This window comes from Ochotona princeps, chromosome 26, assembly GCF_030435755.1.
Source record: "Ochotona princeps isolate mOchPri1 chromosome 26, mOchPri1.hap1, whole genome shotgun sequence".
NCBI classification, from domain to species: domain Eukaryota; kingdom Metazoa; phylum Chordata; class Mammalia; order Lagomorpha; family Ochotonidae; genus Ochotona; species Ochotona princeps.
The window spans coordinates 23,854,942-23,875,996 of NC_080857.1; the positions used below are offsets into that span (position 1 = coordinate 23,854,942).

Genomic DNA, 21,055 nt, shown 5'->3' on the forward strand with positions numbered 1-21,055 from the left:
GGTGTCTGAGGGCCACTCGGCCTGCCTGTGACAGACCACCTGACGGGGAGGTGAAGCGGCACCCAGAAGCAGCACCAATAGCGAGCGTTCAGCACCTGTTCTTGTACATAAGCTTCACGACGCGGGTTCCACCCTCAGTCTTGCCAGGGTGCAGCTCCTTCAGGGCTTGTTCCCACTTGGAGATGGCGTCACAGATCTTCAAGAGGCCAGAGGGGAAAGGTCAGGAAAGCCGCTGGGGAAAGGAACAAGATTCCACCCGGGCTGCACTGTGGTGGGGTCGGAGGACCCAGTGACCTCTGCATTCCCCTAGACCTGGGGTTCCCAGGACCTGGCTGCAGACAGGAAGGGGGTAGGAGCACCAGGCAGGGGCAGTGGCAAAGCAAGGAACATGGCTGCCTGAGAGGCTCAGGGGGCAGCCCCCTGTGGGAAGCCACAGCTGCCTGTCCTTGCTTCATTCCCATCCCTCTGACCGCCAGCTTCCTCTTGAATACATACGACCAAAGGCTGCCGTGTCACAAAGCCTGGCAGGTGCCCCAGTGTGCATAAGCAGACAAGGGGCAGGCCTAGTTTGTCCAGGCAATGGAAAGGCCTGTAGAAGCCCAGGTCCCATTAGAGAGGGGAAGGCAGACGCCAGAGCCGAACACACCCACCAGGGCTACAGGGCCTTGCCACAGACTCTCAACACCCGCCACGGCACTAGATCCCGATGGCAGTTAAGGTCAGTCTTAAGTCCCATTCAAGGGACTTTATTCAGACAGGAATCATAGAGAACCCTTTACACTAAGCAGGGGCCTGGCAGGGCAGAGGGGAGGAGCCCATGTATGGCGCTGCACTAAGTGGATCTAGGCACAGCGTTTACACCCATGAGTAGGCACGTGGGCAGCAGGTGCGGTGGGGTTTGCCCGTCCCTACCCACCGTTGAGAGTCCCCTGGCAGCTGCCTGGCCCGTGGGGGAATGCAACACCCTGCAGGAGCTTGTCTCTCAAGCCAAGAACACATGTGCTGGCACTCTGGCCTCAGCCCCAAATGGGGCTGCTCAACACCCTGAGGCCTGCCAATCGGGCCCTGATCCCCTGCTGTGTAGCTGGGGAGGGGGAACCACCTTGATGCTCCCCTGCAGGCAGTGCTCCAGGTCCCGGCCAGAAGGATCGTCCGTGAAGAGGGCGAAGCCAGAGTGGGATGACCTGCGCATGCCCGTCTCCTGGTTGAGGCGCTGGAGGAACTCATCCACAGTGGAGGAGCCGTCGAAGCCGACCACCTGACGGGGGAAGTTGGAGGTGACGCAGTAAGAGAGGGTCGGCCTTGGGGGTGTTGGGGGAACTTCCTGAGAGGAGCCCAGGGGCCGTGGAGGGCGCTGGGCACAGCCAACATGACGGTGACCAGGAGAGGCCCAAGCAAGCTGGTGCCTGAGCTCCACACTGAGGGCCAGCATGGAAGGAGTCCGGGCCTGTCCACTGTCAACTGGGGTGGAACACAGGCCTGGTTCCTTCTCTGCTGTCCATGTGCTGTGGCCCTGCCTTGGTCAGTGCTTCTGCTGGCCTGTTCACCTGCTGGGTCTCAAGATCTACTCCCAGGCCATGTGACAGTGACACACTGGAGATTCAAGCTCTCCATGCTAGAACCCGGGTCCGTCCCTCCTGCTGGTGAAGAACCTGGGCGGTGCCCACATGGCCCCCACACCTGGTACGTCCCATTGGCCAAGTGCACGGGGATGCTGAACGGCAGAGAGTGGTGGAAGGGGTTGCGTAGCAGGATGGACACCACTTCCATGCGCGACGGCCTGGCTTCCCGCTCCCCAGCCTGCAGGGTCCTCTCCACTGCCCGCTGGCAGTAGGTGGCATACTGGCCGGTCTCACTCCTAGAGACAGGGAAGGAAAAAGGGGTCACAGTGGGGTCTCTGCTCATGCCTGCTACCAAGGCACAGAGACCTTAGCCACCACCCAGACGTAGCCAGGGTCACAGCTCCAGGCTAAGACTTCACTCCGGGCTGCCACCTGGCACTCGGAACCCCTGCACGCTGGCCTGCATTGCTTTCTTCCAGAAGCCAGAGTGTGGCAACAGAGAAAGAACATTTGGGGATAATCTGGGGGCAACAGGGATTCACCTGAGAGGCCCCACAAAATGGTGCATGGGCACATGGTCGGTGTGTGGAGATGTTTCGGACAGCCTGGATTTCCACGTGCCCAACCGTGTACACCACCCACGGGGAGGTCTGCCACCCCTGAGCAGATATGAGGAGCTAGCAATCTCTTCTCCCTGGCCCTTTTTTTTTGTTTTCTTTTTAATGATTTATTTATTTGAAAGGCAGGGTGAGGAAAGTTGGGGGGGGGAGAAAGAGGCCTTCCATCGGCTGGTTAACTCCCCAAAGGGCCACAATGACCAAAGCTGAGCCAGCCAAAGCCAGGAACCAGGAACTCTACCCTGGTTTCCCAGCTCAAATACTTGGATCCTCTTCCATTGCCTTCCAAGGTGTATTAGCAGGAAGCTTGATGGGAAGTGGAGCAGCTGGGACTTGAACTGGATACTGTGCTATGGGATTGCATTTCACACAGCAGCCTAACCTGCAATGCCCCAATGTCAACCCTGCTCCGTCCTTTCTCCATGCTCACTGAGAGTGTTGGCGCGGCAGGGGAATGGTGGGCGCTCACCTGGGGTCTGCGTGGCGCTGCAGCTGCTGTTTGACGTACCAGAGGAAGTGGTGCTGGGGCAGGAAAAGTGGGGCACACAGAGCCAGGAGCTGCCAGCACTGCCAAGGGTACAATGGGGGGGGCAGTAAGCGCTGGATCTGCAGGCTCCCCAACCCTCATATCCACTGGGAAGGCTGACTTGGCCAGGATTCCCCAGGATGGGAAATGTACATTCTCACTGTGCTCAGCCAGGGAAGCCACAGCATACCCACTAAGTCACCTCCTGCCCAAAGCTCCAGTCAGCTGCTGTGCCCGGGGGTGGAGGGCACCCACCTGCACAAGAGAGTACTTCTGAGGGGGGCGGCAGCTGGTCTGCTTCATGAGCTGGCAGTAGATCTCACTCTGCAGCTCGGGGTGCACCAGGCAGACCTGCAGGGCCGTCTGCGCCAGGGATACGTGGTAGTCCACGGAGGCAGCTTCCACAGGCACGTTGATGAAGAGCTGGCAGGACTGGAGGGGGACAGCAGTGGGCAGGGGCAGACCATACCCCCCTCGCTGCTGCCCTGATGCAGCATGATGGGCCCCTCACTCGAGAAAGCGCCGTTAGCCTGGGCCTCAAGGTCCCTGCTGCCAACCTCTCTGTGAGTACCGTCATTGCTGGCAGCATCTTTGCTTGTGGAGAGAATCTTCCCTCCTCTCAATGTTTCCATTACATAAGCGAGACAGGAGTATGTTTACATAAGCAAATCTGTTAGGTGCGTTATTATTTCTTTTTTCAAAAAACCAAAATTCACATGGGCACAAAGAACATTCTGAAACAGGTCAGCCTCTCTCGTGTCCAGAAGCACCATGAACCGAGCCTCTCCTGTTAGCCCCAGCAGGAGGGGAGCTCCTCAGCCAGTGTGTCCCCCGGGTACCTCCCAGTGACAGGGACAACACACCAGAGGCCCTGGAGGACTCTCCCCTCCTCTCCGGATACCCCCTCTGGGCTGTCCCTTCCTGCAGGGTCTCCTCCACCTGAGCCTGACAGGGGAGGGGGATGGTGGTGGTCTACCCCCTCACACACCCCCTACCAGGGTGCACAGTGCAGGGCTCTGTCAAGTTGCTGAGTATGGGCCATGGTCCCCCTTTACCTTGAAGAGTTTGAGGGCCTCAGTCTGCAGGGCCTCGGAGGGCAGAGTGGTGAGGGAGGCCGCCAGCCCATGTCTGGTGTAGCACAGTGTGGGGTGCTTCCAGAGAGGGGAGTCTGCCAAAGCCAGGGCACCAGAGAGCAGCAGCAGTTACCACAGAGGAACAAGCCCATGGCCGTGTCCCACTCCCACCTCACACCACAGGGAAGGTGGGGACAGCTGGGCTGTGCTGGCTCTGTCATCCTTGGAGGGTGGCTGTGCAGTGAGCACACGCCTGCAAGGCTGCACAGGATGCCAGTCACCACACTGCCCAGGGGGCTAAAGCAAGGTGTGTGTGTGTGTGTGTGTGTGCAGGGTTGACCACGTCCTCACAGCGCTGGTCACTGTGGTGCACCGTGAGCACAGCCTGAAGCCAATGAGCCCTGGAGCAGGGGAGGGTGTGGGGTCTCTGGGGTGTGTGAGTTTGTCCACGCCCCTTGAGAAATCAGTAGTAAAACAAAGAGCCCAGAACAACCCAGGCTCAGCTTGGGCTGGATCCCAATTTATGCTTCCTTTATTGATTAACCAGTTCTCACTGTAGATTAACCAGCTACCGTCCTTCTTCAACCCCTCTGCCCAGCTGGCGAAGCTGCAGGCTCAACAAAGTGAAACATTTACCAAGGTCACTGCAAAGTCTTCGCTTCCCAGATAAACTCTCCCGCCCAGATATGGCGCAGTGACCTTGGTATGCTGGCCACAGGTGGGCAGGGCCCTGGAGCTTGGCCTGGGAACTCCTTCTGCACAGTTTAGATATTTCTCAAGCAGCTTCAGTGGACAAGAGAAGCTTAAGAAGCTTTGTTTCGCTTCTTAAGCCATGAGCACACAGCCACCACTCTGCACTCTCTGCAGATGGCCACCCTCGCTCGCCTTACCTGGGTCCCCCTCGCCGTCCATCAGTTTTCCAATGAGCTGTTCATAGGCAGTGCCCACCTTGGCGCTGCTGCCACCTGCAGCCACCGTGAGGTGGTAAAGCCACGTGTCCTGGAAGAGGGTAAGAGTCACAGGATGGCGGACAGGGCAGGGAGGGTGCAGGCCAAGGGCTCCCAGGCTGGAGCACACACAGGTCAAGGGCATCAGTCTTGGGGAACGGGACCCCAAGTTTCCAAGTTTGGGGTTCTTTCTCATGGCCCCAGGGAAGCGATGCTGGTCCCCTGAGAAGATTCAGTATAAAGGAATACTTAAATAATATCAACTACCCAAGGGTCTTCTGGGAAGCCGGGGGGGTGGGCAGAGAAAGCAAGGTGAAAATGACAGAACCAAGCCACTCCCCTACCTTCTCATGCTTGGTGCCAATGAGGAGATAGGTAGGGCTGTGCTCAGGCGGGTGGATCACCAACGTGCAGTGGGAAGAAAGCAGCCGGCCAGTCCCTCCAGCCTCGTAGTCCTCATCAGAGTCACAGGAGCGGTCCACTTCCTCGATGCGCGCATCCCGCACAGGCAGCCGGCCTAGGGGGCGCTGTGGACAACGGCCAGCCATGAGCAGCGAGCCCCACAGGGCATGGGAAGTCTTCCACTCTGGAGGACTGGTGATGTGAACATGGACGGGCAGCAGGACACACACGGGCCACACAGGCAGCAGAGATCCCATGGACTGACTTTTGGGCTCGCTGTGGGGTGGTGGGGCAGCTAGGGCTGAAGCTGGGCACCCCCATCAGGACATGCAAGCCACAGTCACGTGGTTTAGGTGCTGGCAGGAGTTCGAGGCCCAGGAGGTACCTTGTCTTCGTGGCTCCGATAGTAGTAGAAGGTTTTCCCAACAAGAGCACACCAGACGAGCTTGGAGTGGCCATGCTTTACCTGCAAGACAGAAACAACCTGACTTCATCAGAAATACAGCCAGGAACTAAACCTAGGACCAGGAAAGAGAGCCACAGTGGGCAGAGATTTCACACTTACAGTCAAAACTTGGGTCCTATGTGGATATACCACTTGGCTCCTAAGTAATGGGACAGCAACACTTTTTTTTTCCTTTAAATTACTGGAAAAGCAGATTAACAAAGAGAAGGAAACAAAGAGAAAGATCCATTCACTGGTTCATTTCCCAAATGACCACAAGAACCAGAGCTGAGCCAATCAGGAACCAGGCTCTCCCTCGTGGGTACAGGGTCCCAAGGACTTGAGCTATCCTCAGCTGCTTTCCCAGGCCACAAGCAGGGAGTGGATGGGAAGTAGAACAGCTGCGACACAAATGGGTGCACATATGGCATGCCAGCACTTACAGGTGAAGGATTAGCTAACTGAGCCATTTTGCCAGCCCTACGACATCCTGGCTTTTAAAATTTCTTTTAAACAAAGATTCATTTATCTCTTGGAAAGGCAGAGTTAGAAAGAAAGGGGTTAGGGAGGAGGGAGAGATCTTCTATTTGGTGGTTCACTCCCCAGATGACCACACTGGTGGGCAGTAGGCCAGGCCGAAGCCTGGAGTTCTGTCACTACTACTCTTCCCCGTGGTTGGTAGGGACCCAAATCCTTGAGCCATCTTCCACTTTCTTGCAAGGCACATCAGTAGGAAACTCGATCAGAAGTAGAGGACCTGTGACCCGGGCTGGCACTCATATGGAATACCAGGGTTGCAGGCAACACTACAAACCATTTTGTCACCATATCAGCTCTTGGTAGCATATTTGTTTATATGAATCAGGCAAAGAGACAGAAAGGGTGCTCACTAAATGGCTACAGGAGTTAGGGCTTGGCTGGGCTAAAGCCGGAAGCCAGGAACTCAGTCTGGTTCTCCTAGGTGAGTGACAGAAACCCAAGTACTTAGGCCATCACCTCCCAGGGTGCACATCAGCTGGGAGATGGGACTGGGAGTGGTGCTGGGACTACAGCCTAGTGATTCCAGTAGAGGATGCAAGCGCCCCAAGCAGCCAACTAACAGCTGCAGCCAACACACGGCTCCTTAACTTGTATCTCAACTTAAGTCAAATGTGTACCCCTGAAACATCCCTTCACAACAATTGTGCCATGCCTGTGCCACGGGGCACCCTGCCTGTCAATACGTGGGCTACTCTGTAACCCTCGATCTGCCATTAAAAGATGAGCCATAATGCAGGCATTTGGTGCGGTGGTTAACTTGCCACTTGGGATACCCACAACGCACATCTGAGTGCCTGGTCGGGTCCTGCCTACCCTGCTTGTGATCCCGTTTCTGGCTAACTCACACCCTGGGAGGCAGCAGATGATGGCTCAAATACTCGGGTCATAGCTATTCATCTGGGAGATGCAGCTTGAATTCTGGGCCTCTGGCTTTGGCTCGGCTCAGCCAATAGCTGTCAAGAGCATTTGGTGAACTAGCAGGTGGGAGCTCTCTCTCCATCCTTGTCTTGGTCACTGTGCCTTTCCAATAAAATTGAAAACAAAGAAAAGGCATGGAAAATGATTATTATAGGCTGGAGGAGGAAAGGCAGGAGTAAGGATGGCTAACAGGTACTGGGGAGAGGCTGCACAGAAGGAATAACTCCCCATGTGTCTGTATAACACACAGTAGGATGACTATGGCTGACAGTAATTCACTAACTCTTTCAAAGGTACCAGTACAGAAGATCTAAATGTTGCCATTGCAAAGCGATAATCCATGCCTGCGGTGGTGAAGCTGCTAAGTCCCCTGGTCTGACCACCTCACGCAGGAAACAGTATTGAAATGTCACTGTGTGCCCAACAGACACGCATGAGTACTTCACATATAAATTAGAAAAGGTAAACCAGGCTGACCAGACATTCCACCTCCGCGACTAGGAATGCAGGAAGAACCTGCAGGCGGGCGGCCAGAGCTGCCAGGACACCGGGAGGGTGGTCAGGGCTCTGGCAGGCTAAGCCCCCAGGAGAACAGAAACTGCAGACAGGCAGTGATGACGTGAACACACACTGAGCAGGGATGCGGTGGCAGACTACATCCATGTGTGTGCTATGCTCTAGCTCACGAGCTTCCTGGTTCACTTCCCTCTCCTGAGGAGGAAAAGTACATCTCTGCTTTTTGCCACCAGAAGGACTCTACCAAAAATGTCTCCAGGACAGTGCTGGGGATCCCCAAGGCCTTGAATGCTCCTCTCACTCAGCTAGGAATTCTGTGCTGTGGTGGAGGCGGGGTATAAGGAGCCCTGAATGGGCACAAGCCTTGCTTTCCCACCTCCACATTAGGACAGGTGCTGGGAAGGAGCCTCCATCACCTTGTGCGATCAGGCCGCATCTGGGGCCCAGCCACTGAGGACTGGGAGGAAATCTCCTGTAGAGGGGAGCCGTGGGCAAGGAGGGATGCCCCAGCCCTGGTCCTCCGTGGCTCCCACTCCTTCCCAGCCTCTCTTCCTCCCTCCATACCTTGGTCAGCCAGCCCTTCACGGTGGGCTTGGTGCCACCCTGAGGCGTGGCGGGAGGCCCTGTGGCCTGCACCTTCAGGAGACTCTGTAGCACACGGATCCACTCCTCCAGCAGGCTGGGCGAGTCGGCTGTCAGGTAGTAGGTCTTCTTCTCGGAGATGAGCTGCGCATCAGTTGGGGAGGGTGAAATGCCAGACAAAGTCAGCAGACAGGGTGCCGGGGCAGCCCAAGACGGCAACCCCTGTAGAGGGCCTCCCTGCTTCCTGCCCCACCGCTCCCTCCCTTGTCCCCGCCCTCCCCTCGCACTGCATCGTCCTCTCTCTCACCCATCAACCAGGACCACATCCCGATGCGGACGCACCTCCTCTAGTTCATAGGCATGTGGCCCATCCACCACTCTGTCTCAGAGGGAACCAGCTGCACTACCAACTGTCGGCAGCAAGCTCACCTGGAACGTCTGTGACCCCTCTCCTCGAATAATTTGGCAGTGGGAGTTGAGATCCACTTGACCTTGCGGTTTCCGGATGACATCACTCTGGAAAGGAGGGAACAGGAAAGCAGCTGGAGTGTGGACACGTCCTAGTGCGTCTCCTTTACCCTCCCATCGTACTCCGGGTCACAGGCAAGGGGAAAAGCTATGGTGTGCTGGACAAACTGCCCTGGCTTCAGGTTCTAGTTGAACGGGACCATGATTAGAAAAAGGAGTCCTCCTGATGCATGTGCACACACACACACACACACACACACAACCCAATCAGAATGGGTCTTCACATTGTGTCCAAGGGTGGGGGTGGATGGGCATCTGGCCTAGGTGTGAAGACGCCCATTAGAATGCCAGCATCCCATGCTGGACTGCCTGGGGCTGAGTCCTGGGTCTGCTCCTGACTGCAGCTTCCTGTTGATGCTGACCTGGATGTAACATCGCCAGCTCAGGTGGTGGGGTCCTGCCACTCACATAAAAAGGCCTAGACGGAGTGCCCAGCTCCTGGCCTTAGCCTCCTGGCTGATGCTCTGGAGGGCCTGAACAAAGGGGTGACAACTATTTCTCTGTCAGTTTCTTTGTCTCTCCCCCTCTCTCCAAAAAGGAGGGGGTGTCCGAGGGTTAGAAGCCACCAAGCTATCATTGAATTATAAAGATCTTCAGTTCTTTCTACTATATCCTTCATATGAGGTATGGGAAAAAAAAGTATACAAAAAGGATTTTTATAATGTTCATGGAAAAAAGGAAAATATATAATGTTCATGGAAAATACATAGTAAGTAAAACATACATATAGTTTTCAGAAATTACTTTGTACCCAACACCTTTTAATTCCATTTTCCATGGAGTTCCCGAAGTTCCACCATGCCCCCAGTTATTCTACCCAGTGCCACTGCAGACATGACTAATCAACTGAGGCATACTTCTCACAGAGCAAGATGACTGGGAATCTTTGAAGTGGCAGTGGAGACAGCCACAACCAACTAACTGCAGTCCCGTTGCCTTCTTTAAGATATTAAAAATGGTTTTCCAGAGTGGTCCTGTCAAACTAGTCACCAGCTTCCAAGCCTCCGAACAGCACAGGAGGGAGGCACAGAAGCTGATGGCCCTGTTGCTGGGAGGGCAGGTTAAGGACAGGCCTTTCATGGCACCAGGCCCTGTAGAGGAGGGAGCCAAGCCAACTGCCTGGGACGGCCTTCCCCACCCGGCAGTCCCCCTGTGCGGCACCGAGCCACCTTGGGTGCCGGCCAGGCTGTTCTCCCACCTGCCACACCTTTGCCCTCTGGCTTCCGGGCCTCCCGAGCTCCCCCAGCACCTGTCTCGCAGTACTGGATCTGGACCATCTCACCGGGGACTTGTAGTACATGATCTGTCCCTGTCTCAGGACAAACCAGCGCCTCTTCCATGTCTTCACACGGCTCCCCATCTTCAGCAGGTACCCCGACTTCTCCAGTGACTCCTGACGGGCGAGAATGTGCCGGGGGAGGAGGAGGAACAGAACAAGGACATCATCTGGGGTCCCTGACCACCACGGTCCAGCGGAGTCACATCTTTGTCATCCATGATTTTTCAATAACGCTTGAGCACCCCTCTGTGAGGTTTCATCCCATGCCCTGATGCAGAGAGGACCAACACAGCATGGGGTCCCGCTACCATGAGAAGGTGGCAGGACAGGGGCGACCAGAGGCTGGCTACAGAGGCCTTCAGCAAAGGAAAGCTTTGGACAAGCTGAGAGGAGGGAGTGGGGCAGGGGGAAAGGAAGAGAAAAAAGCAGGTTCGGGGCACAGTCTAGCTGGGTATAGAGTTCACGGAGCAGGGCATGTGAAAATGGGAATGTGTGGGATCAGGGCCAGGAAGTGAGACAGACATGGATCAACTACTGCTAGTCTTGGCATGAAGAGGCATGTTTCTGAGCCTCATGCTTCCCACCCTTAAAATGGGGCACTAATCTGAGAGGACCAAGGACCAGTGTTTGAGACGTTCTGAGCACAGTGCCTGGCAAGTAAGGGCTCAATAGACATGAACTCGGTTAAGTGTCCCAGGGCGGGGTACAGACAGACAAAGTAATTTAATACATATAAACACATCCTGTGGGGCTGGGAAGGGAGCCATGGTGGGCTCTCAGTAACTGACCCTTCCTGGCTGGCCAAGGAGCTCCTGGGCAACCTGTGCTCTGCCATGTGGGTTCTGTATATCTGACCGTCAATGTGCCCTGCCCACCACACCCCTGCCTCCCTCCAGTGACCCCATGGAGCCCTCCTTTTCCACAGCTGCCACCAGTGTCTGGAGCCGTGGTCTTCTCCCGCCCTGTCCCGCCCGTCGGGTGGCACTGTGCTCCCAGCTCACCGCGCCTGGGCCCAGCCCGTCTGGGGAGTAGGACGAGGTGCGCTGCAGTTTGTGCTCAGGTTCTGAGTAGTCACTGTCCAGGGAGCAGGCATCAGGGGGGATGGCATAGTCACCCTCGGAGCTCAGAGAGGACACAGACACACCTGCCACGTGAGGAGGAGAAGTCAAGGTCAGGTCATGCTTCTCCCCCACTTCATCACCCAGGCTGGGGCTAGGGGTCCCAGACACAGATCCAGCAGGGACCCCCTCATGAGCACTACCATGCGGACAAAAGCCTTGGGCAAGAGGGGAGGGCCGTCTTGCGGCTCCCTTTCTTCACCTCTCTTGATGGCTCGGGGGCTGCCCAGGCCACTGGCCTTGCGGGACTCAGAGCAGGGCACTGACGTCCGGAAACTGGCCTGAGAGCTGCAGTCATCGTCAGAGCCGGAGGACTCGTCCACGAAGGGCACGTTGCTGATCTGCGTGGCTCTCTGCAACACAGATTCCTCCTGTTGCAGCTCAGGCTGCCAAACAAGCTCCTCCCACCCTGCAGGTGCATCACGACTCCAAGTGCCTGTAGAGGCTGTGGCCAGCTCAGCCCGACTTGGGCAACATCAAGGCTCTTCCCTAGCTGGGACTCTGACACACAACTGCTCCAAGCAGTGAAGGGTCCCTTCCTGTCTTTATTCCTGTATACACTTCCTGCACACACCATCCACTGGCATCCCCTAAGGAACTGCCCCGTCTAGGCAGGCAATCACGTGCTGACTGCCACCCTTGCTCATGGCCACTAGGGGGCCAGAAAGCCACACCATAAGCCAAGTGTGGAGCAGGAGTTTTACCAGTGGATGGGGAAGATGAAACAGTGAGAGGATCTTAATGGCCAACATGTAAAAACACTCATGTTGGCCACAGTAAGCAGAGAATGTGGCAAAAACGATACTGTGATGAGAACAACTGTTCTCAAAGACAATTTGACAGCACGTGTCAAAATGTAAAACCATTCATAAGATTTGTCCTGAAGCGTCCACCTCTAGAAGCACCCTAGGGAGATACACGTATGGGGGAGCACAGAGACAAATCTGCATGACGATGTCCGAGGCAATGCTTATTTTATTCTTTTTTTCCTCCCCTGCAGAAATAAAAACGCAATCTAAACTATAATCAGTGTTGGAGAGCACAGGTAGCTGTGTGCACCTGGAGCAGGGGTAGGGCACCTTTATTTCTGCCAAGGATGATTTGAATGTTGATGGTATCATTCGGGCCACATACAATTATCAATTGAAACATCAGCCTGGGGGCTGGCATAGTGGCACAGCAGGCAAGCCACTGCCTGCGGTGCTAGTATCTCATATGGCTGCTGGCTTGAGTCCTGGCAGCTCTACTTCCAATTGAAGATCTTTCTCTCCATCTTTCTCTCTGCAACTCTTTCAAATAAATATTTTAAATAAGTTAATCTGTGATAGATGTACTGAATTTAGAATCCTGTCTGTGGTTGCCTTGGCAGAGCCAAACCAGATGACTTATGGGTCTTATAGAACTTACAGACTGGACATCACCTCCAGCTACACAGGGAGAGGACAAGCACAGTGGGGACGTGACATATGACTGGGTGAGCAATTGACAGGTAGAACTCATGTATAATGTGACTGGCTTTGTGTGCAAGAGAGAGAAACAGCGTATCTGGAAATGTAGCAGGGGTCCTTGCAGAATAAACACCAAGCCATCATTCATCAAGCTATCCCTGGTGTTGGAATTAGGACAAAGTGATGTGACAATACATTCACTTTTGGCTTTCTATTCATCTATAAAAAGTGTTAAGTATTGTCATTTTAATTACAAAACCACTAACAAGGGCCCAGTGTGATGGCTCAGTGGCTAAATCCTTGCCTTGTACATGCCAGGATCCCATATGGGCACCAGTGTATGTCCTAGCTGCTCCACTTCCCATCCAGCTCCCTGCTTATGGCCTGGGAAAGCAGTTGAAAATGGCACAAAGCCTTGGGACCCTGTACACATGTGGGAGACCCCGAAGAAGCTCTGGGCTCCTGGCTTCGGATCGGCTCAGCTCTGGCCATTGTGGCCACTTGGGGAGTGAACCAAAGGACAGAAGATCTTTCTCTGTCTTTCCTTCTCTCTGTAAATCTACCTTTCCGACAAAAAAAATCTTTAAAAACAAACAAAAACAACAATAACAAGAAAATGAAACTGTCTATGAAAACACTGTGTTGCAATGACAGCTGATGCCTGAAAACGTATGTATGCCTACAGAGCAACAAGTGTGGAAGGGGCCACGGTGTTCCTGGAACCTGGAAGATGCCACAGACATGCAAAAAGAGGGGAGAAAGGGCAGGTGTACATGGAATCCTAACCTTCTTACTGTTAGAAGTTCATACCAATCCCAATTTTTGTCAAGGTACAAAATTTCCTAACACAAACCTTTCTTTAGACAGCGTAAAGCAAAGTGACATGCAGTAGCTGACGGAGCTCTCTGACTAGGGCCACTGTCTGTGCAGAAGCGTGACCTCTGAGCTCCACTCTGGTCATCACATGCCAAGTTCAGTGGCCTCTCCTTTTAATTAAGTTTTTTTCTTTTACATCTGAAAAGGACCAGCATGATGGCACAATGAGTTATGTCAACATTTACAATGCCAGCTTGGCATTTCAGAGTGCCATTTTGAATCCTGGCTGCTCCACCCCACCCCAGGCCCAGCTCCCTACTAATGGACCTGGGAAAACAACAGAAAATGACCCAAGTGGGGCCCTTGCCACCCGCTTTGGACACCTAGATGGGGTTCTGGATTCCTGGTTTCAGCTTGGTCCAGCTCTGGCCGCTGCAGACATGTAGGGAGTGAAGCATTAAACGGAAGTATGCGTGTGCACCCTCTTTCTGTTGCTTCATCTGTTTCACTCCCCCATTCTTCACAACAACAAGGGCTGGGCCAGATCAAAGCTGGGAGCGAGGAACTCAGTCGCTTGAGCAACAGCAGACAGGTGCAGGAGCTGGGAATCAAACTCAGGTACTCCAAGACGGAATGGAAACATCTTACTGGCATCTTAACAGCCAGGCCAAATGTCTGCCCCAACATCCCCTCTTTGCAGTTTCTTACCCCCTTCAGAGCTGTGTAGACAGGCACGGTGACATTCTTGTAGACAAGGCCAGAGAATGGTCCAGGAGAGGCGAGGGCAGGAGGGCTTGAAGCTAAAGTGAAGGAGGCAGAGATGAACTCAAAGACATAACCCAGTGAGGGGCATGGGGGAGCAGGGACACTGCAATGGGTGGACTGGGGCCACAGTGTCCCCTCAGGAGCAGCCTGCGTGATAGGTCTCAGGAGGGGCCCAAAGCCTTCCTTGTCACCTTCTTTTCCTCCCACCCCCCCCCACTTCCTTCAGGGACCATGGTCCTCATAGGGTTTACCACAATAGACTTGATCATTTTACTCCCCGCATGATCACACCTATTATCCCTCTCTCTGAGGTCAGTTACAAAGGCTGCTCTGTCATCTACAGGGTGTCCCATGGCTCACGTCAGGCACACGGGCTCCTCCTGCCCCACAGCCAGTTGTTCTGAAGAAAATACTGGACAGGTACAGGGCTGGGCTGGAGGACCCCCTGTGGGACACCTTGGACCCTGATCACTGCTCCTGCCCAGCTCTTTCCCTATGCCAGAGAGCTGCCGAGGGGCTGAAGCTGCCTGCCTTCTCCCTGCTGGGAGCCCCTGCTTGTGGGATGCACCTGCTGGAATAGCGAGCAGGGGACCAGCATCTCCCCCACCTTGCCCAGCCTCAGAGGGACTCACCACAGCAGGCAGCACTACTTCTGGAAGATGCATCTGACAGCCGCATGCCCGATGTGGCCACGGCGTAGATCCGGCTCTCCTGGAATAAGAGGCCCGCGGGAGTCAGGCCCCAGGACTGTGACAATCCCAGCCCCTCCTGACACATGGCTGAGGAGGGAGGCAGGCAGGTATGGGTGCACTGCCAGGCTGGGTTGGTTCCTGGCAGAGGGACCTTGGGCAGGTTAGGTCATTCCTGAGCCTCTAAGAGCTAACAACACTGGCCTTTCCTTCAGGTAGCCATGCGAATCAGATTACACAACCAATCACCTAATATCTATGGATACAGGCAGATACTTCACAGAGTCCGCAGACAAATGGAACAAAAAGATAAGTTCACAGAAAATGTATATTGAGAGAAAAACTATGAATAGATTTCAAAAATCACTGTTCTCAAATAAATCTAGCTTTCGATTCCATCTTCACATACTTTTTCTGCAGTTTCCCTGTACAGGGTCCCACAGATCTCACCTCTCTCTCTTACTCTCTCTTTCTCCCCTCTACCCTCTTCCTTGGGCACAAAGAGGCAGAGCCAGTGCTGTGGCATAGCATGTTACACCACTACCTGTGACACCGGAATTACTTATCAGTGCCCATTCTACTCCCTACTAATGCACCTGGAGAAGTGGAAGAAGGTGCCCCAAGCGCTTGGTCTCTTGCCACCCACAGGGGAGACCAGAATGGAGTTGATGGCTCCTGGCTTTGGCCTGGCCCGGACGTGGGTGCTGTTGAATCTCTTTGTTTTTCCCTTTCTATAACTCTGCCTTTCAGATAAAATCTTAAAAAAAAAAAAAAAAGTAAAGGGGGGGTAGTAACCTGATTCTCATAATTGTACTCATTTGAGAGATCAGCAGTGTCAGGGGGTCACCCGAAACGTCCAGGGTGAAGAAGAACCGGTCAGAGGCACACCGCAAGGACAATCCGGTGGCCAGTTATTTGGAATTGGGGATACGCTTCTGGTTAGCCCCCAGGCCCAAGCTACAAAGTTCATTGAATCCCCATGGGACCTCAGAACCCCACCACAGAGGACGCTGCTGTGGGAGAATCTCCCCACCCCCGCCGCCACCCAGGGGAGCCAGCCCTGCTTCCAAAGAGCTCCCATAGGCCTGGAGAGCTCACTTTTCACCCAGACAACCCACAAGGCCCTTCTCTAGATCCCTAGGCTCTACTTGCCCTCTGGGGGAAAGCCTGCTCAGGTGACTGGTGAGTGAGTCACACAGGCTGCGAGGAGCGGTCAGGCAGCCTCCGCTGGCCCCAAAGGCTTCCTGTCGGTCGCCCTGGCTGGCCTGGCTGGCGAGAGGGGAGGAGCCGCTGAGGTAACTACAGGCACCTCAGGGCAAGAAACAGGGGCAGAGAGGAAGGGTGTCCTGCCTCAGGAACGAAAACAGGCATCAAAAAGATGACTTTTTCTCTGAGTGGTCACGGAGTTCAACTGGGGCAGACCTCGACCCTCACAGAGGAAATGAAACTCAAGCCTGAGGGACTCAGGTTGAACAAAGGACTGTTTGACGCAAGGCTGTTTCTAGAACAAAACAGTTTCTAGAACTCCACCGGGACTGAAAAATGAAGGACTGCTGGGAAATGGCCAATCTGGTCCTGCCTGAAAGGCTGGGTGCTGGGCAGCCCTGCCCATGGCTTCATTCCCCTCAGAGACGAGTTGCAAAGGACACTAACAGGAGACACATTCTACCTCAATTTTCTCTAGGGACTCAACGCTGCCCCTGGCAGCAGCTGACATTCCAGCACACAGTGTCCTGGCCATATGTCCATCCTGTCTTCTCCCATGCCTGCCCCCTATGACCTGGCTGGACACACACATACCCTCTTCCTACAAAACGGCGGCTGTGAGCCGCACTAGCATCCACAGAGATCATTATTTTGGGTGTGTCTGCGAGGGTGCTTCCCAGCGAGGCTGGTGCATGTGTGAGGAGTAGGTGGGAACCCCCATCCTGGCCATGTCAGAATATCCTCATGTAGCCCCGCCCAGTTCCAGAAGATTTGACTTTTGGCCAGTTTGGCCATCTGTGCCTCCATTTCCCCCAGTTTTCTTCAGTGACTCAGAAGCAATGCCTCCAGAAAAGAATCACTTCACCCAACGTTATAAGTAAGGAACTAGGAGTCAGAAATGAAAGCAGCCAGTACATACAGATCATGGCATCTCCTTAAAGTGGATGCCAGTCTCTTCATTTTAGAGATGGGAAAACTCAAGCCTAGAGGCTGAATAACCAGCCTAGGGTAACTGAGTTAATAGTTTAACTCCAGATGCAAAGATGAGGCAACGCAGGCCTCGGGGGGGACAGCACAGGTGCACCCTAAGAAGTCCCTGTCCCTAGCTTGTTTCCGACGTGCCCAGCGGGGATCAAACTTCTGACTGTCAGAGTTCCTCCTCAGCGACAGCGGAGGACATAGGTTGGTGCCTCATGCGGCCTCAGGGGGCGGGGGCTGGAAGCCAAGAGGGCAGGGAGCGGCTGTCCTGGCCTGGACCTCCGCTACAGTTGAACACTAGGGCCAGTGGCCAACTGTCGCCTAAGCACGACTTTACCCCGTGCTGCTGGTCAAGCAGGATGGCTCTACCTGCTCCACATTCGCTACCAAGAGCCACGACGCATGCTGGCAATGGCCCTGGACATGGACGCCCTGCCTCCTAAGGAGTGCCGGGCGTGGCTGTGCAAGTGTGAGGCTCAGTTGCGGCCCAAGGAGAAGGAGGACCCAGAGCTGCCTGACGACTTTGATGTGGAATGGTACAGACGGTATTGGACCAAGAAGTGAAACATGACCCAAGACCATCTAAAGACATGATGAAGGTGACAGGGGTTCCTGTCTGTACGAGACCTGTTCTCTGAACTGCAAAGCTGAGTGCAAAAGATGCATGGTGGTGAGACACACAGCTTAGCGGGTGGCACACCGTGATGGCTACTGCCCGCATCCCTTCTCAGGCAGGCAGGCAGTTTCCATGGTTCTGGCTCCTGGGGCCATGGGTGAATAGAAGCCTCATGGGAACAGCATGTAGACAGGCTCAAGGCACAGCATTCCTGAGGTTGGCTTTGACCCTCTGTTTCTCTGCCTAGCCCAAGTCATCACTTACCCAGGATGGAAACCGGTGCAGGGGCGGTGTGGGAGGCTTGCACCCCAGTTCTGCTTCCTCCTGCCCAGCTCCAGAGGCCTTGGGGCTCTCCCTGTCTTCCTTCTTCCTCGCTGCAGGTGGCTCCTCCATCTCCATCTTCTCTGGTTCTTCCGAGATCTGAGCTGCAGCCTTCAGCTTGGGAAGGCCCGCAGGGTAGAGGACCGAGAGAGTCCCAATCTCAATGCTCACCACTTGATCCAAGTGCCCAGGGCCCACTTGGGGTTGACTGTGGTGCCGCTTGGCCAGCTGGATGCTGTCCCGGGGGGTGCTGGGAGCCCGTGCCTTGGGGAGGGTCAGGCTGCTGCCAGGACCCCCTGCCTTGACATAGGTCTTGGTCACAGGGAGCATTCCTCCTTGGGCAGGGACCAGACCCTCACCCCAGGGGGCTGAACCACATCTGGGGGCGTGAGGCTTCACACCCAGCCGGCTGGGTGAGCCCTCTCTTCCCAGATGGGGTTGAAGCAACTGGGCCTCTGCTGTTTTCCCACATGGGGTCACACTGGAACTAGAATCCTCCAAAGGGCTTTGTGCTTCACAAACAAGGTCTTTGCTCTGCAGGGCACCAGGAGAGGCTGCAGGCACAGATGCCTTGAAGCCCTGAGCCTGGGAGCCACTGTCCTGAGGCACAGGCTGGGCACCTGGCCCAGAAGGGGCACACTCCTTCTCTGGGGTTTCCTGGGAAGACACCAGAAGCTTCCCTGAAGGCGTCATCCGAAGAGCTGCAAGTGGGAGCAAAACCAGGCATAATGATAGTTGCTGTGATTCAGCCCCAACCTCATCTATGATGCACATAGGGGAGAATACACACATACGTGCATACACACACACACACACACACCCTCCAGTGCATCCTGAACACACACACACACACCCTCACCTGCTTGCCCACCTACCCACACACACCTGAACACACACACCCTCACCTCCTAGCCCACCTAACCCTCCAGTGCATCCTGAACACACACACACACCGATCCCCCAGTGCATCCTGCACACACACACACACACACACACACACACACACCCTCACCTCCTTGCCCACCTACCCTCCAGTGCATCCTGAAGGGCTCCCACCTGCTCCGCCAGGTGCTGATTACAGCTTTTCAGCTGTTGATTCTCCATCTCCAGCTGAGCAAAAAGACAAAGAATTAGCCATTCTACACATTCAGACACATAATTCAAAATAGGGTTAAAAGCCTAAGGTTTAGGTTTTGCTGTTGTTGTTGTTTTACATTTTGATCACTTTATTAAATGACATTGAGTAGTTTTAAGTTTAAAGAGCACTTTGAATGGTGAAAACAAATAACATAAAAGCCCAAGTCTTTGAAAAACAAAAAAAGACCAGGTCATCCAGGACTGATCCTTTTGGGGAGCCCTGGCCCCCTCCCTTCCTCCATGCCAACTGGTTTGCGTGGGGGCGGAATTCCATTTGGCAGCCCCCACACTTCCTTTTCTAGCTATTTTTAACCTTTAACAAAATTGTGTCATGTGACAGTACTTCAAAAAGTCTGTGGAGAATGGAATTAAATTTTTGAAATGCTTGTATAGCATCTTAAAATAGGCTTTCACGAATGTTTTGACGATCCCCTTGCAGGCAGGCATGGATTTCAAAAAACGTTTTACACCAAAAATAAATTTATCTTTCAATTCTGAGTTCCACCAATTTTTGGAAAACCCTCCCATCATAGTAAACTACACCCCACATCACTGCATAGCTTCACACATGGCTCTGAAATGAATTCTCACAGGTGTACCACCCAGGTTAAGAAAAAAATTCAGCAGCAGCTTTGATGTCTGACTTGCTCCTCCACAATCCATAATTCCCTTCTCTCTTTGCTAAAGGGAACCTGCTTCTTCTAAGTTTACTGCACTCGCTGCCTTGCCTGCCTTTTCTTTTAAATAATCTGACATCTTCCTGAGATCTTGTATCATGAGTCAGTGCTGAGAGAGTAAGCAGGCAACCTAGGTGTCAGACCCAAGAATCTGTGGCCCAGCAGGTGACCTGACAGGGTGCATCCAGAGAAAGGAGACAGGCAGCCTCTTGATTCACACCCCCCACCGGTAGGAAACACCTGACCAGGAGGAAGAGGAAAAACTTTTTGTCTTGTCCAATCCACAATCCTTTTCCTTCTGTTTAGAAAGAGGCTGGTTGTTTTTGTTTACTTAGTTTTTTACTTCTTTGAAAGGCAAGGGCAATGGACAGAGAGATCTCTCATCCACTGGTTTCTTCCCCAAATGCCTGGCAAAGCTGGAGTGAGGCAGGCTGAGGCCCAAGAGCCAGAACTCCATCCAGGTCTCCCATGTTAGCTGCAGGGACCCACACATTGGAGCCATCATCTGCTGCCTCCAAGGCTGCACATGAGAAGGAAGGTGCATGGGAAAAGGACAAAGTCGAACCCAAGTATATGATGTGGCATGTGGGCATCTCATGTGGTGCCCTAACTGCTTCACCAAATGCCCACTCCACGAAAGAGGCGGTTTTAGGTCTGTTAGCAGCACTGCGCTCCCAGGGTCACTGTAACACTACTCACAACAGCCCACTAGGTGTCCACCTGGATGAGTGGCTAAGGGAATACAGCATAGACACACAACAGTATGCTAGCAATTCACAAGAACAAAAACCTGACGCTGGCAGCCAAATGGACGGGACTTGAAATCAGACCGTTAAGCCACATGCGCTTAGACACAAAACCACTCAGACACAGAAGTTAAAGAAACGTCAGTACTTGGATTCCTGGTCTTAGAAGAGTAATCACTAGAGTGGGGAAGGAGTGAGGAGTGGATGCAGGCATAATAAGGACTAAAGCAGTCACACAAAGGAAGGGGAGCTGTGTGTTCCACAGCACAGCAGGCAACTGTGGTTCACAATACTGTATTATAGTCTGTGCAAAGACTTAGAAGACGCCGGTAGGCTCCAAGAAGAAAGAAAAGATAAGGAAATGAAAAGGCTGGCTGCCAAGTTTGACTGATGTACGCTGTTTATATAATGTTGGAACACTGCATTGTTCAAACCTGTAAGTACTACAAGTTAACTGGCAGGTTTTTTTTTTAAGATTTTAATATTTATTTGAAATGTGGAATTACACAGAGAGAGAGAGACAATGAGAGAGATCTTTCCTACACTGGTTCACTCTCCCAAAAGGCCACAACAGCCAGAACTGAACCAGGCCAGAGCCAAGAG

At 53.7% G+C, this 21,055-nt stretch overlaps 1 protein-coding gene across 1 annotated transcript in view; it reads right to left on the bottom strand.

The window, feature by feature from the left end:
* PLEKHH1 (pleckstrin homology, MyTH4 and FERM domain containing H1) overlaps positions 1 to 21,055 on the bottom strand; it is a 40,705-nt gene that overhangs the window by 7,264 nt on the left and 12,386 nt on the right. Inside the window, exons 5-22 of the mRNA XM_004584460.3 lie at positions 18,921 to 19,002; positions 17,836 to 18,593; positions 14,715 to 14,793; positions 14,026 to 14,117; positions 11,256 to 11,406; positions 10,937 to 11,079; positions 9,939 to 10,049; positions 8,558 to 8,644; positions 8,111 to 8,272; positions 5,513 to 5,593; positions 5,070 to 5,252; positions 4,669 to 4,777; positions 3,761 to 3,873; positions 2,961 to 3,137; positions 2,649 to 2,746; positions 1,681 to 1,858; positions 1,103 to 1,258; positions 96 to 196 (exon numbers count right to left, since the gene is read on the bottom strand). Of these exons, the coding sequence (XP_004584517.2) occupies positions 96 to 196; positions 1,103 to 1,258; positions 1,681 to 1,858; positions 2,649 to 2,746; positions 2,961 to 3,137; positions 3,761 to 3,873; positions 4,669 to 4,777; positions 5,070 to 5,252; positions 5,513 to 5,593; positions 8,111 to 8,272; positions 8,558 to 8,644; positions 9,939 to 10,049; positions 10,937 to 11,079; positions 11,256 to 11,406; positions 14,026 to 14,117; positions 14,715 to 14,793; positions 17,836 to 18,593; positions 18,921 to 19,002 (2,861 nt within the window). The remainder of the gene's footprint in view (positions 1 to 95; positions 197 to 1,102; positions 1,259 to 1,680; positions 1,859 to 2,648; positions 2,747 to 2,960; positions 3,138 to 3,760; positions 3,874 to 4,668; positions 4,778 to 5,069; positions 5,253 to 5,512; positions 5,594 to 8,110; positions 8,273 to 8,557; positions 8,645 to 9,938; positions 10,050 to 10,936; positions 11,080 to 11,255; positions 11,407 to 14,025; positions 14,118 to 14,714; positions 14,794 to 17,835; positions 18,594 to 18,920; positions 19,003 to 21,055) is intronic.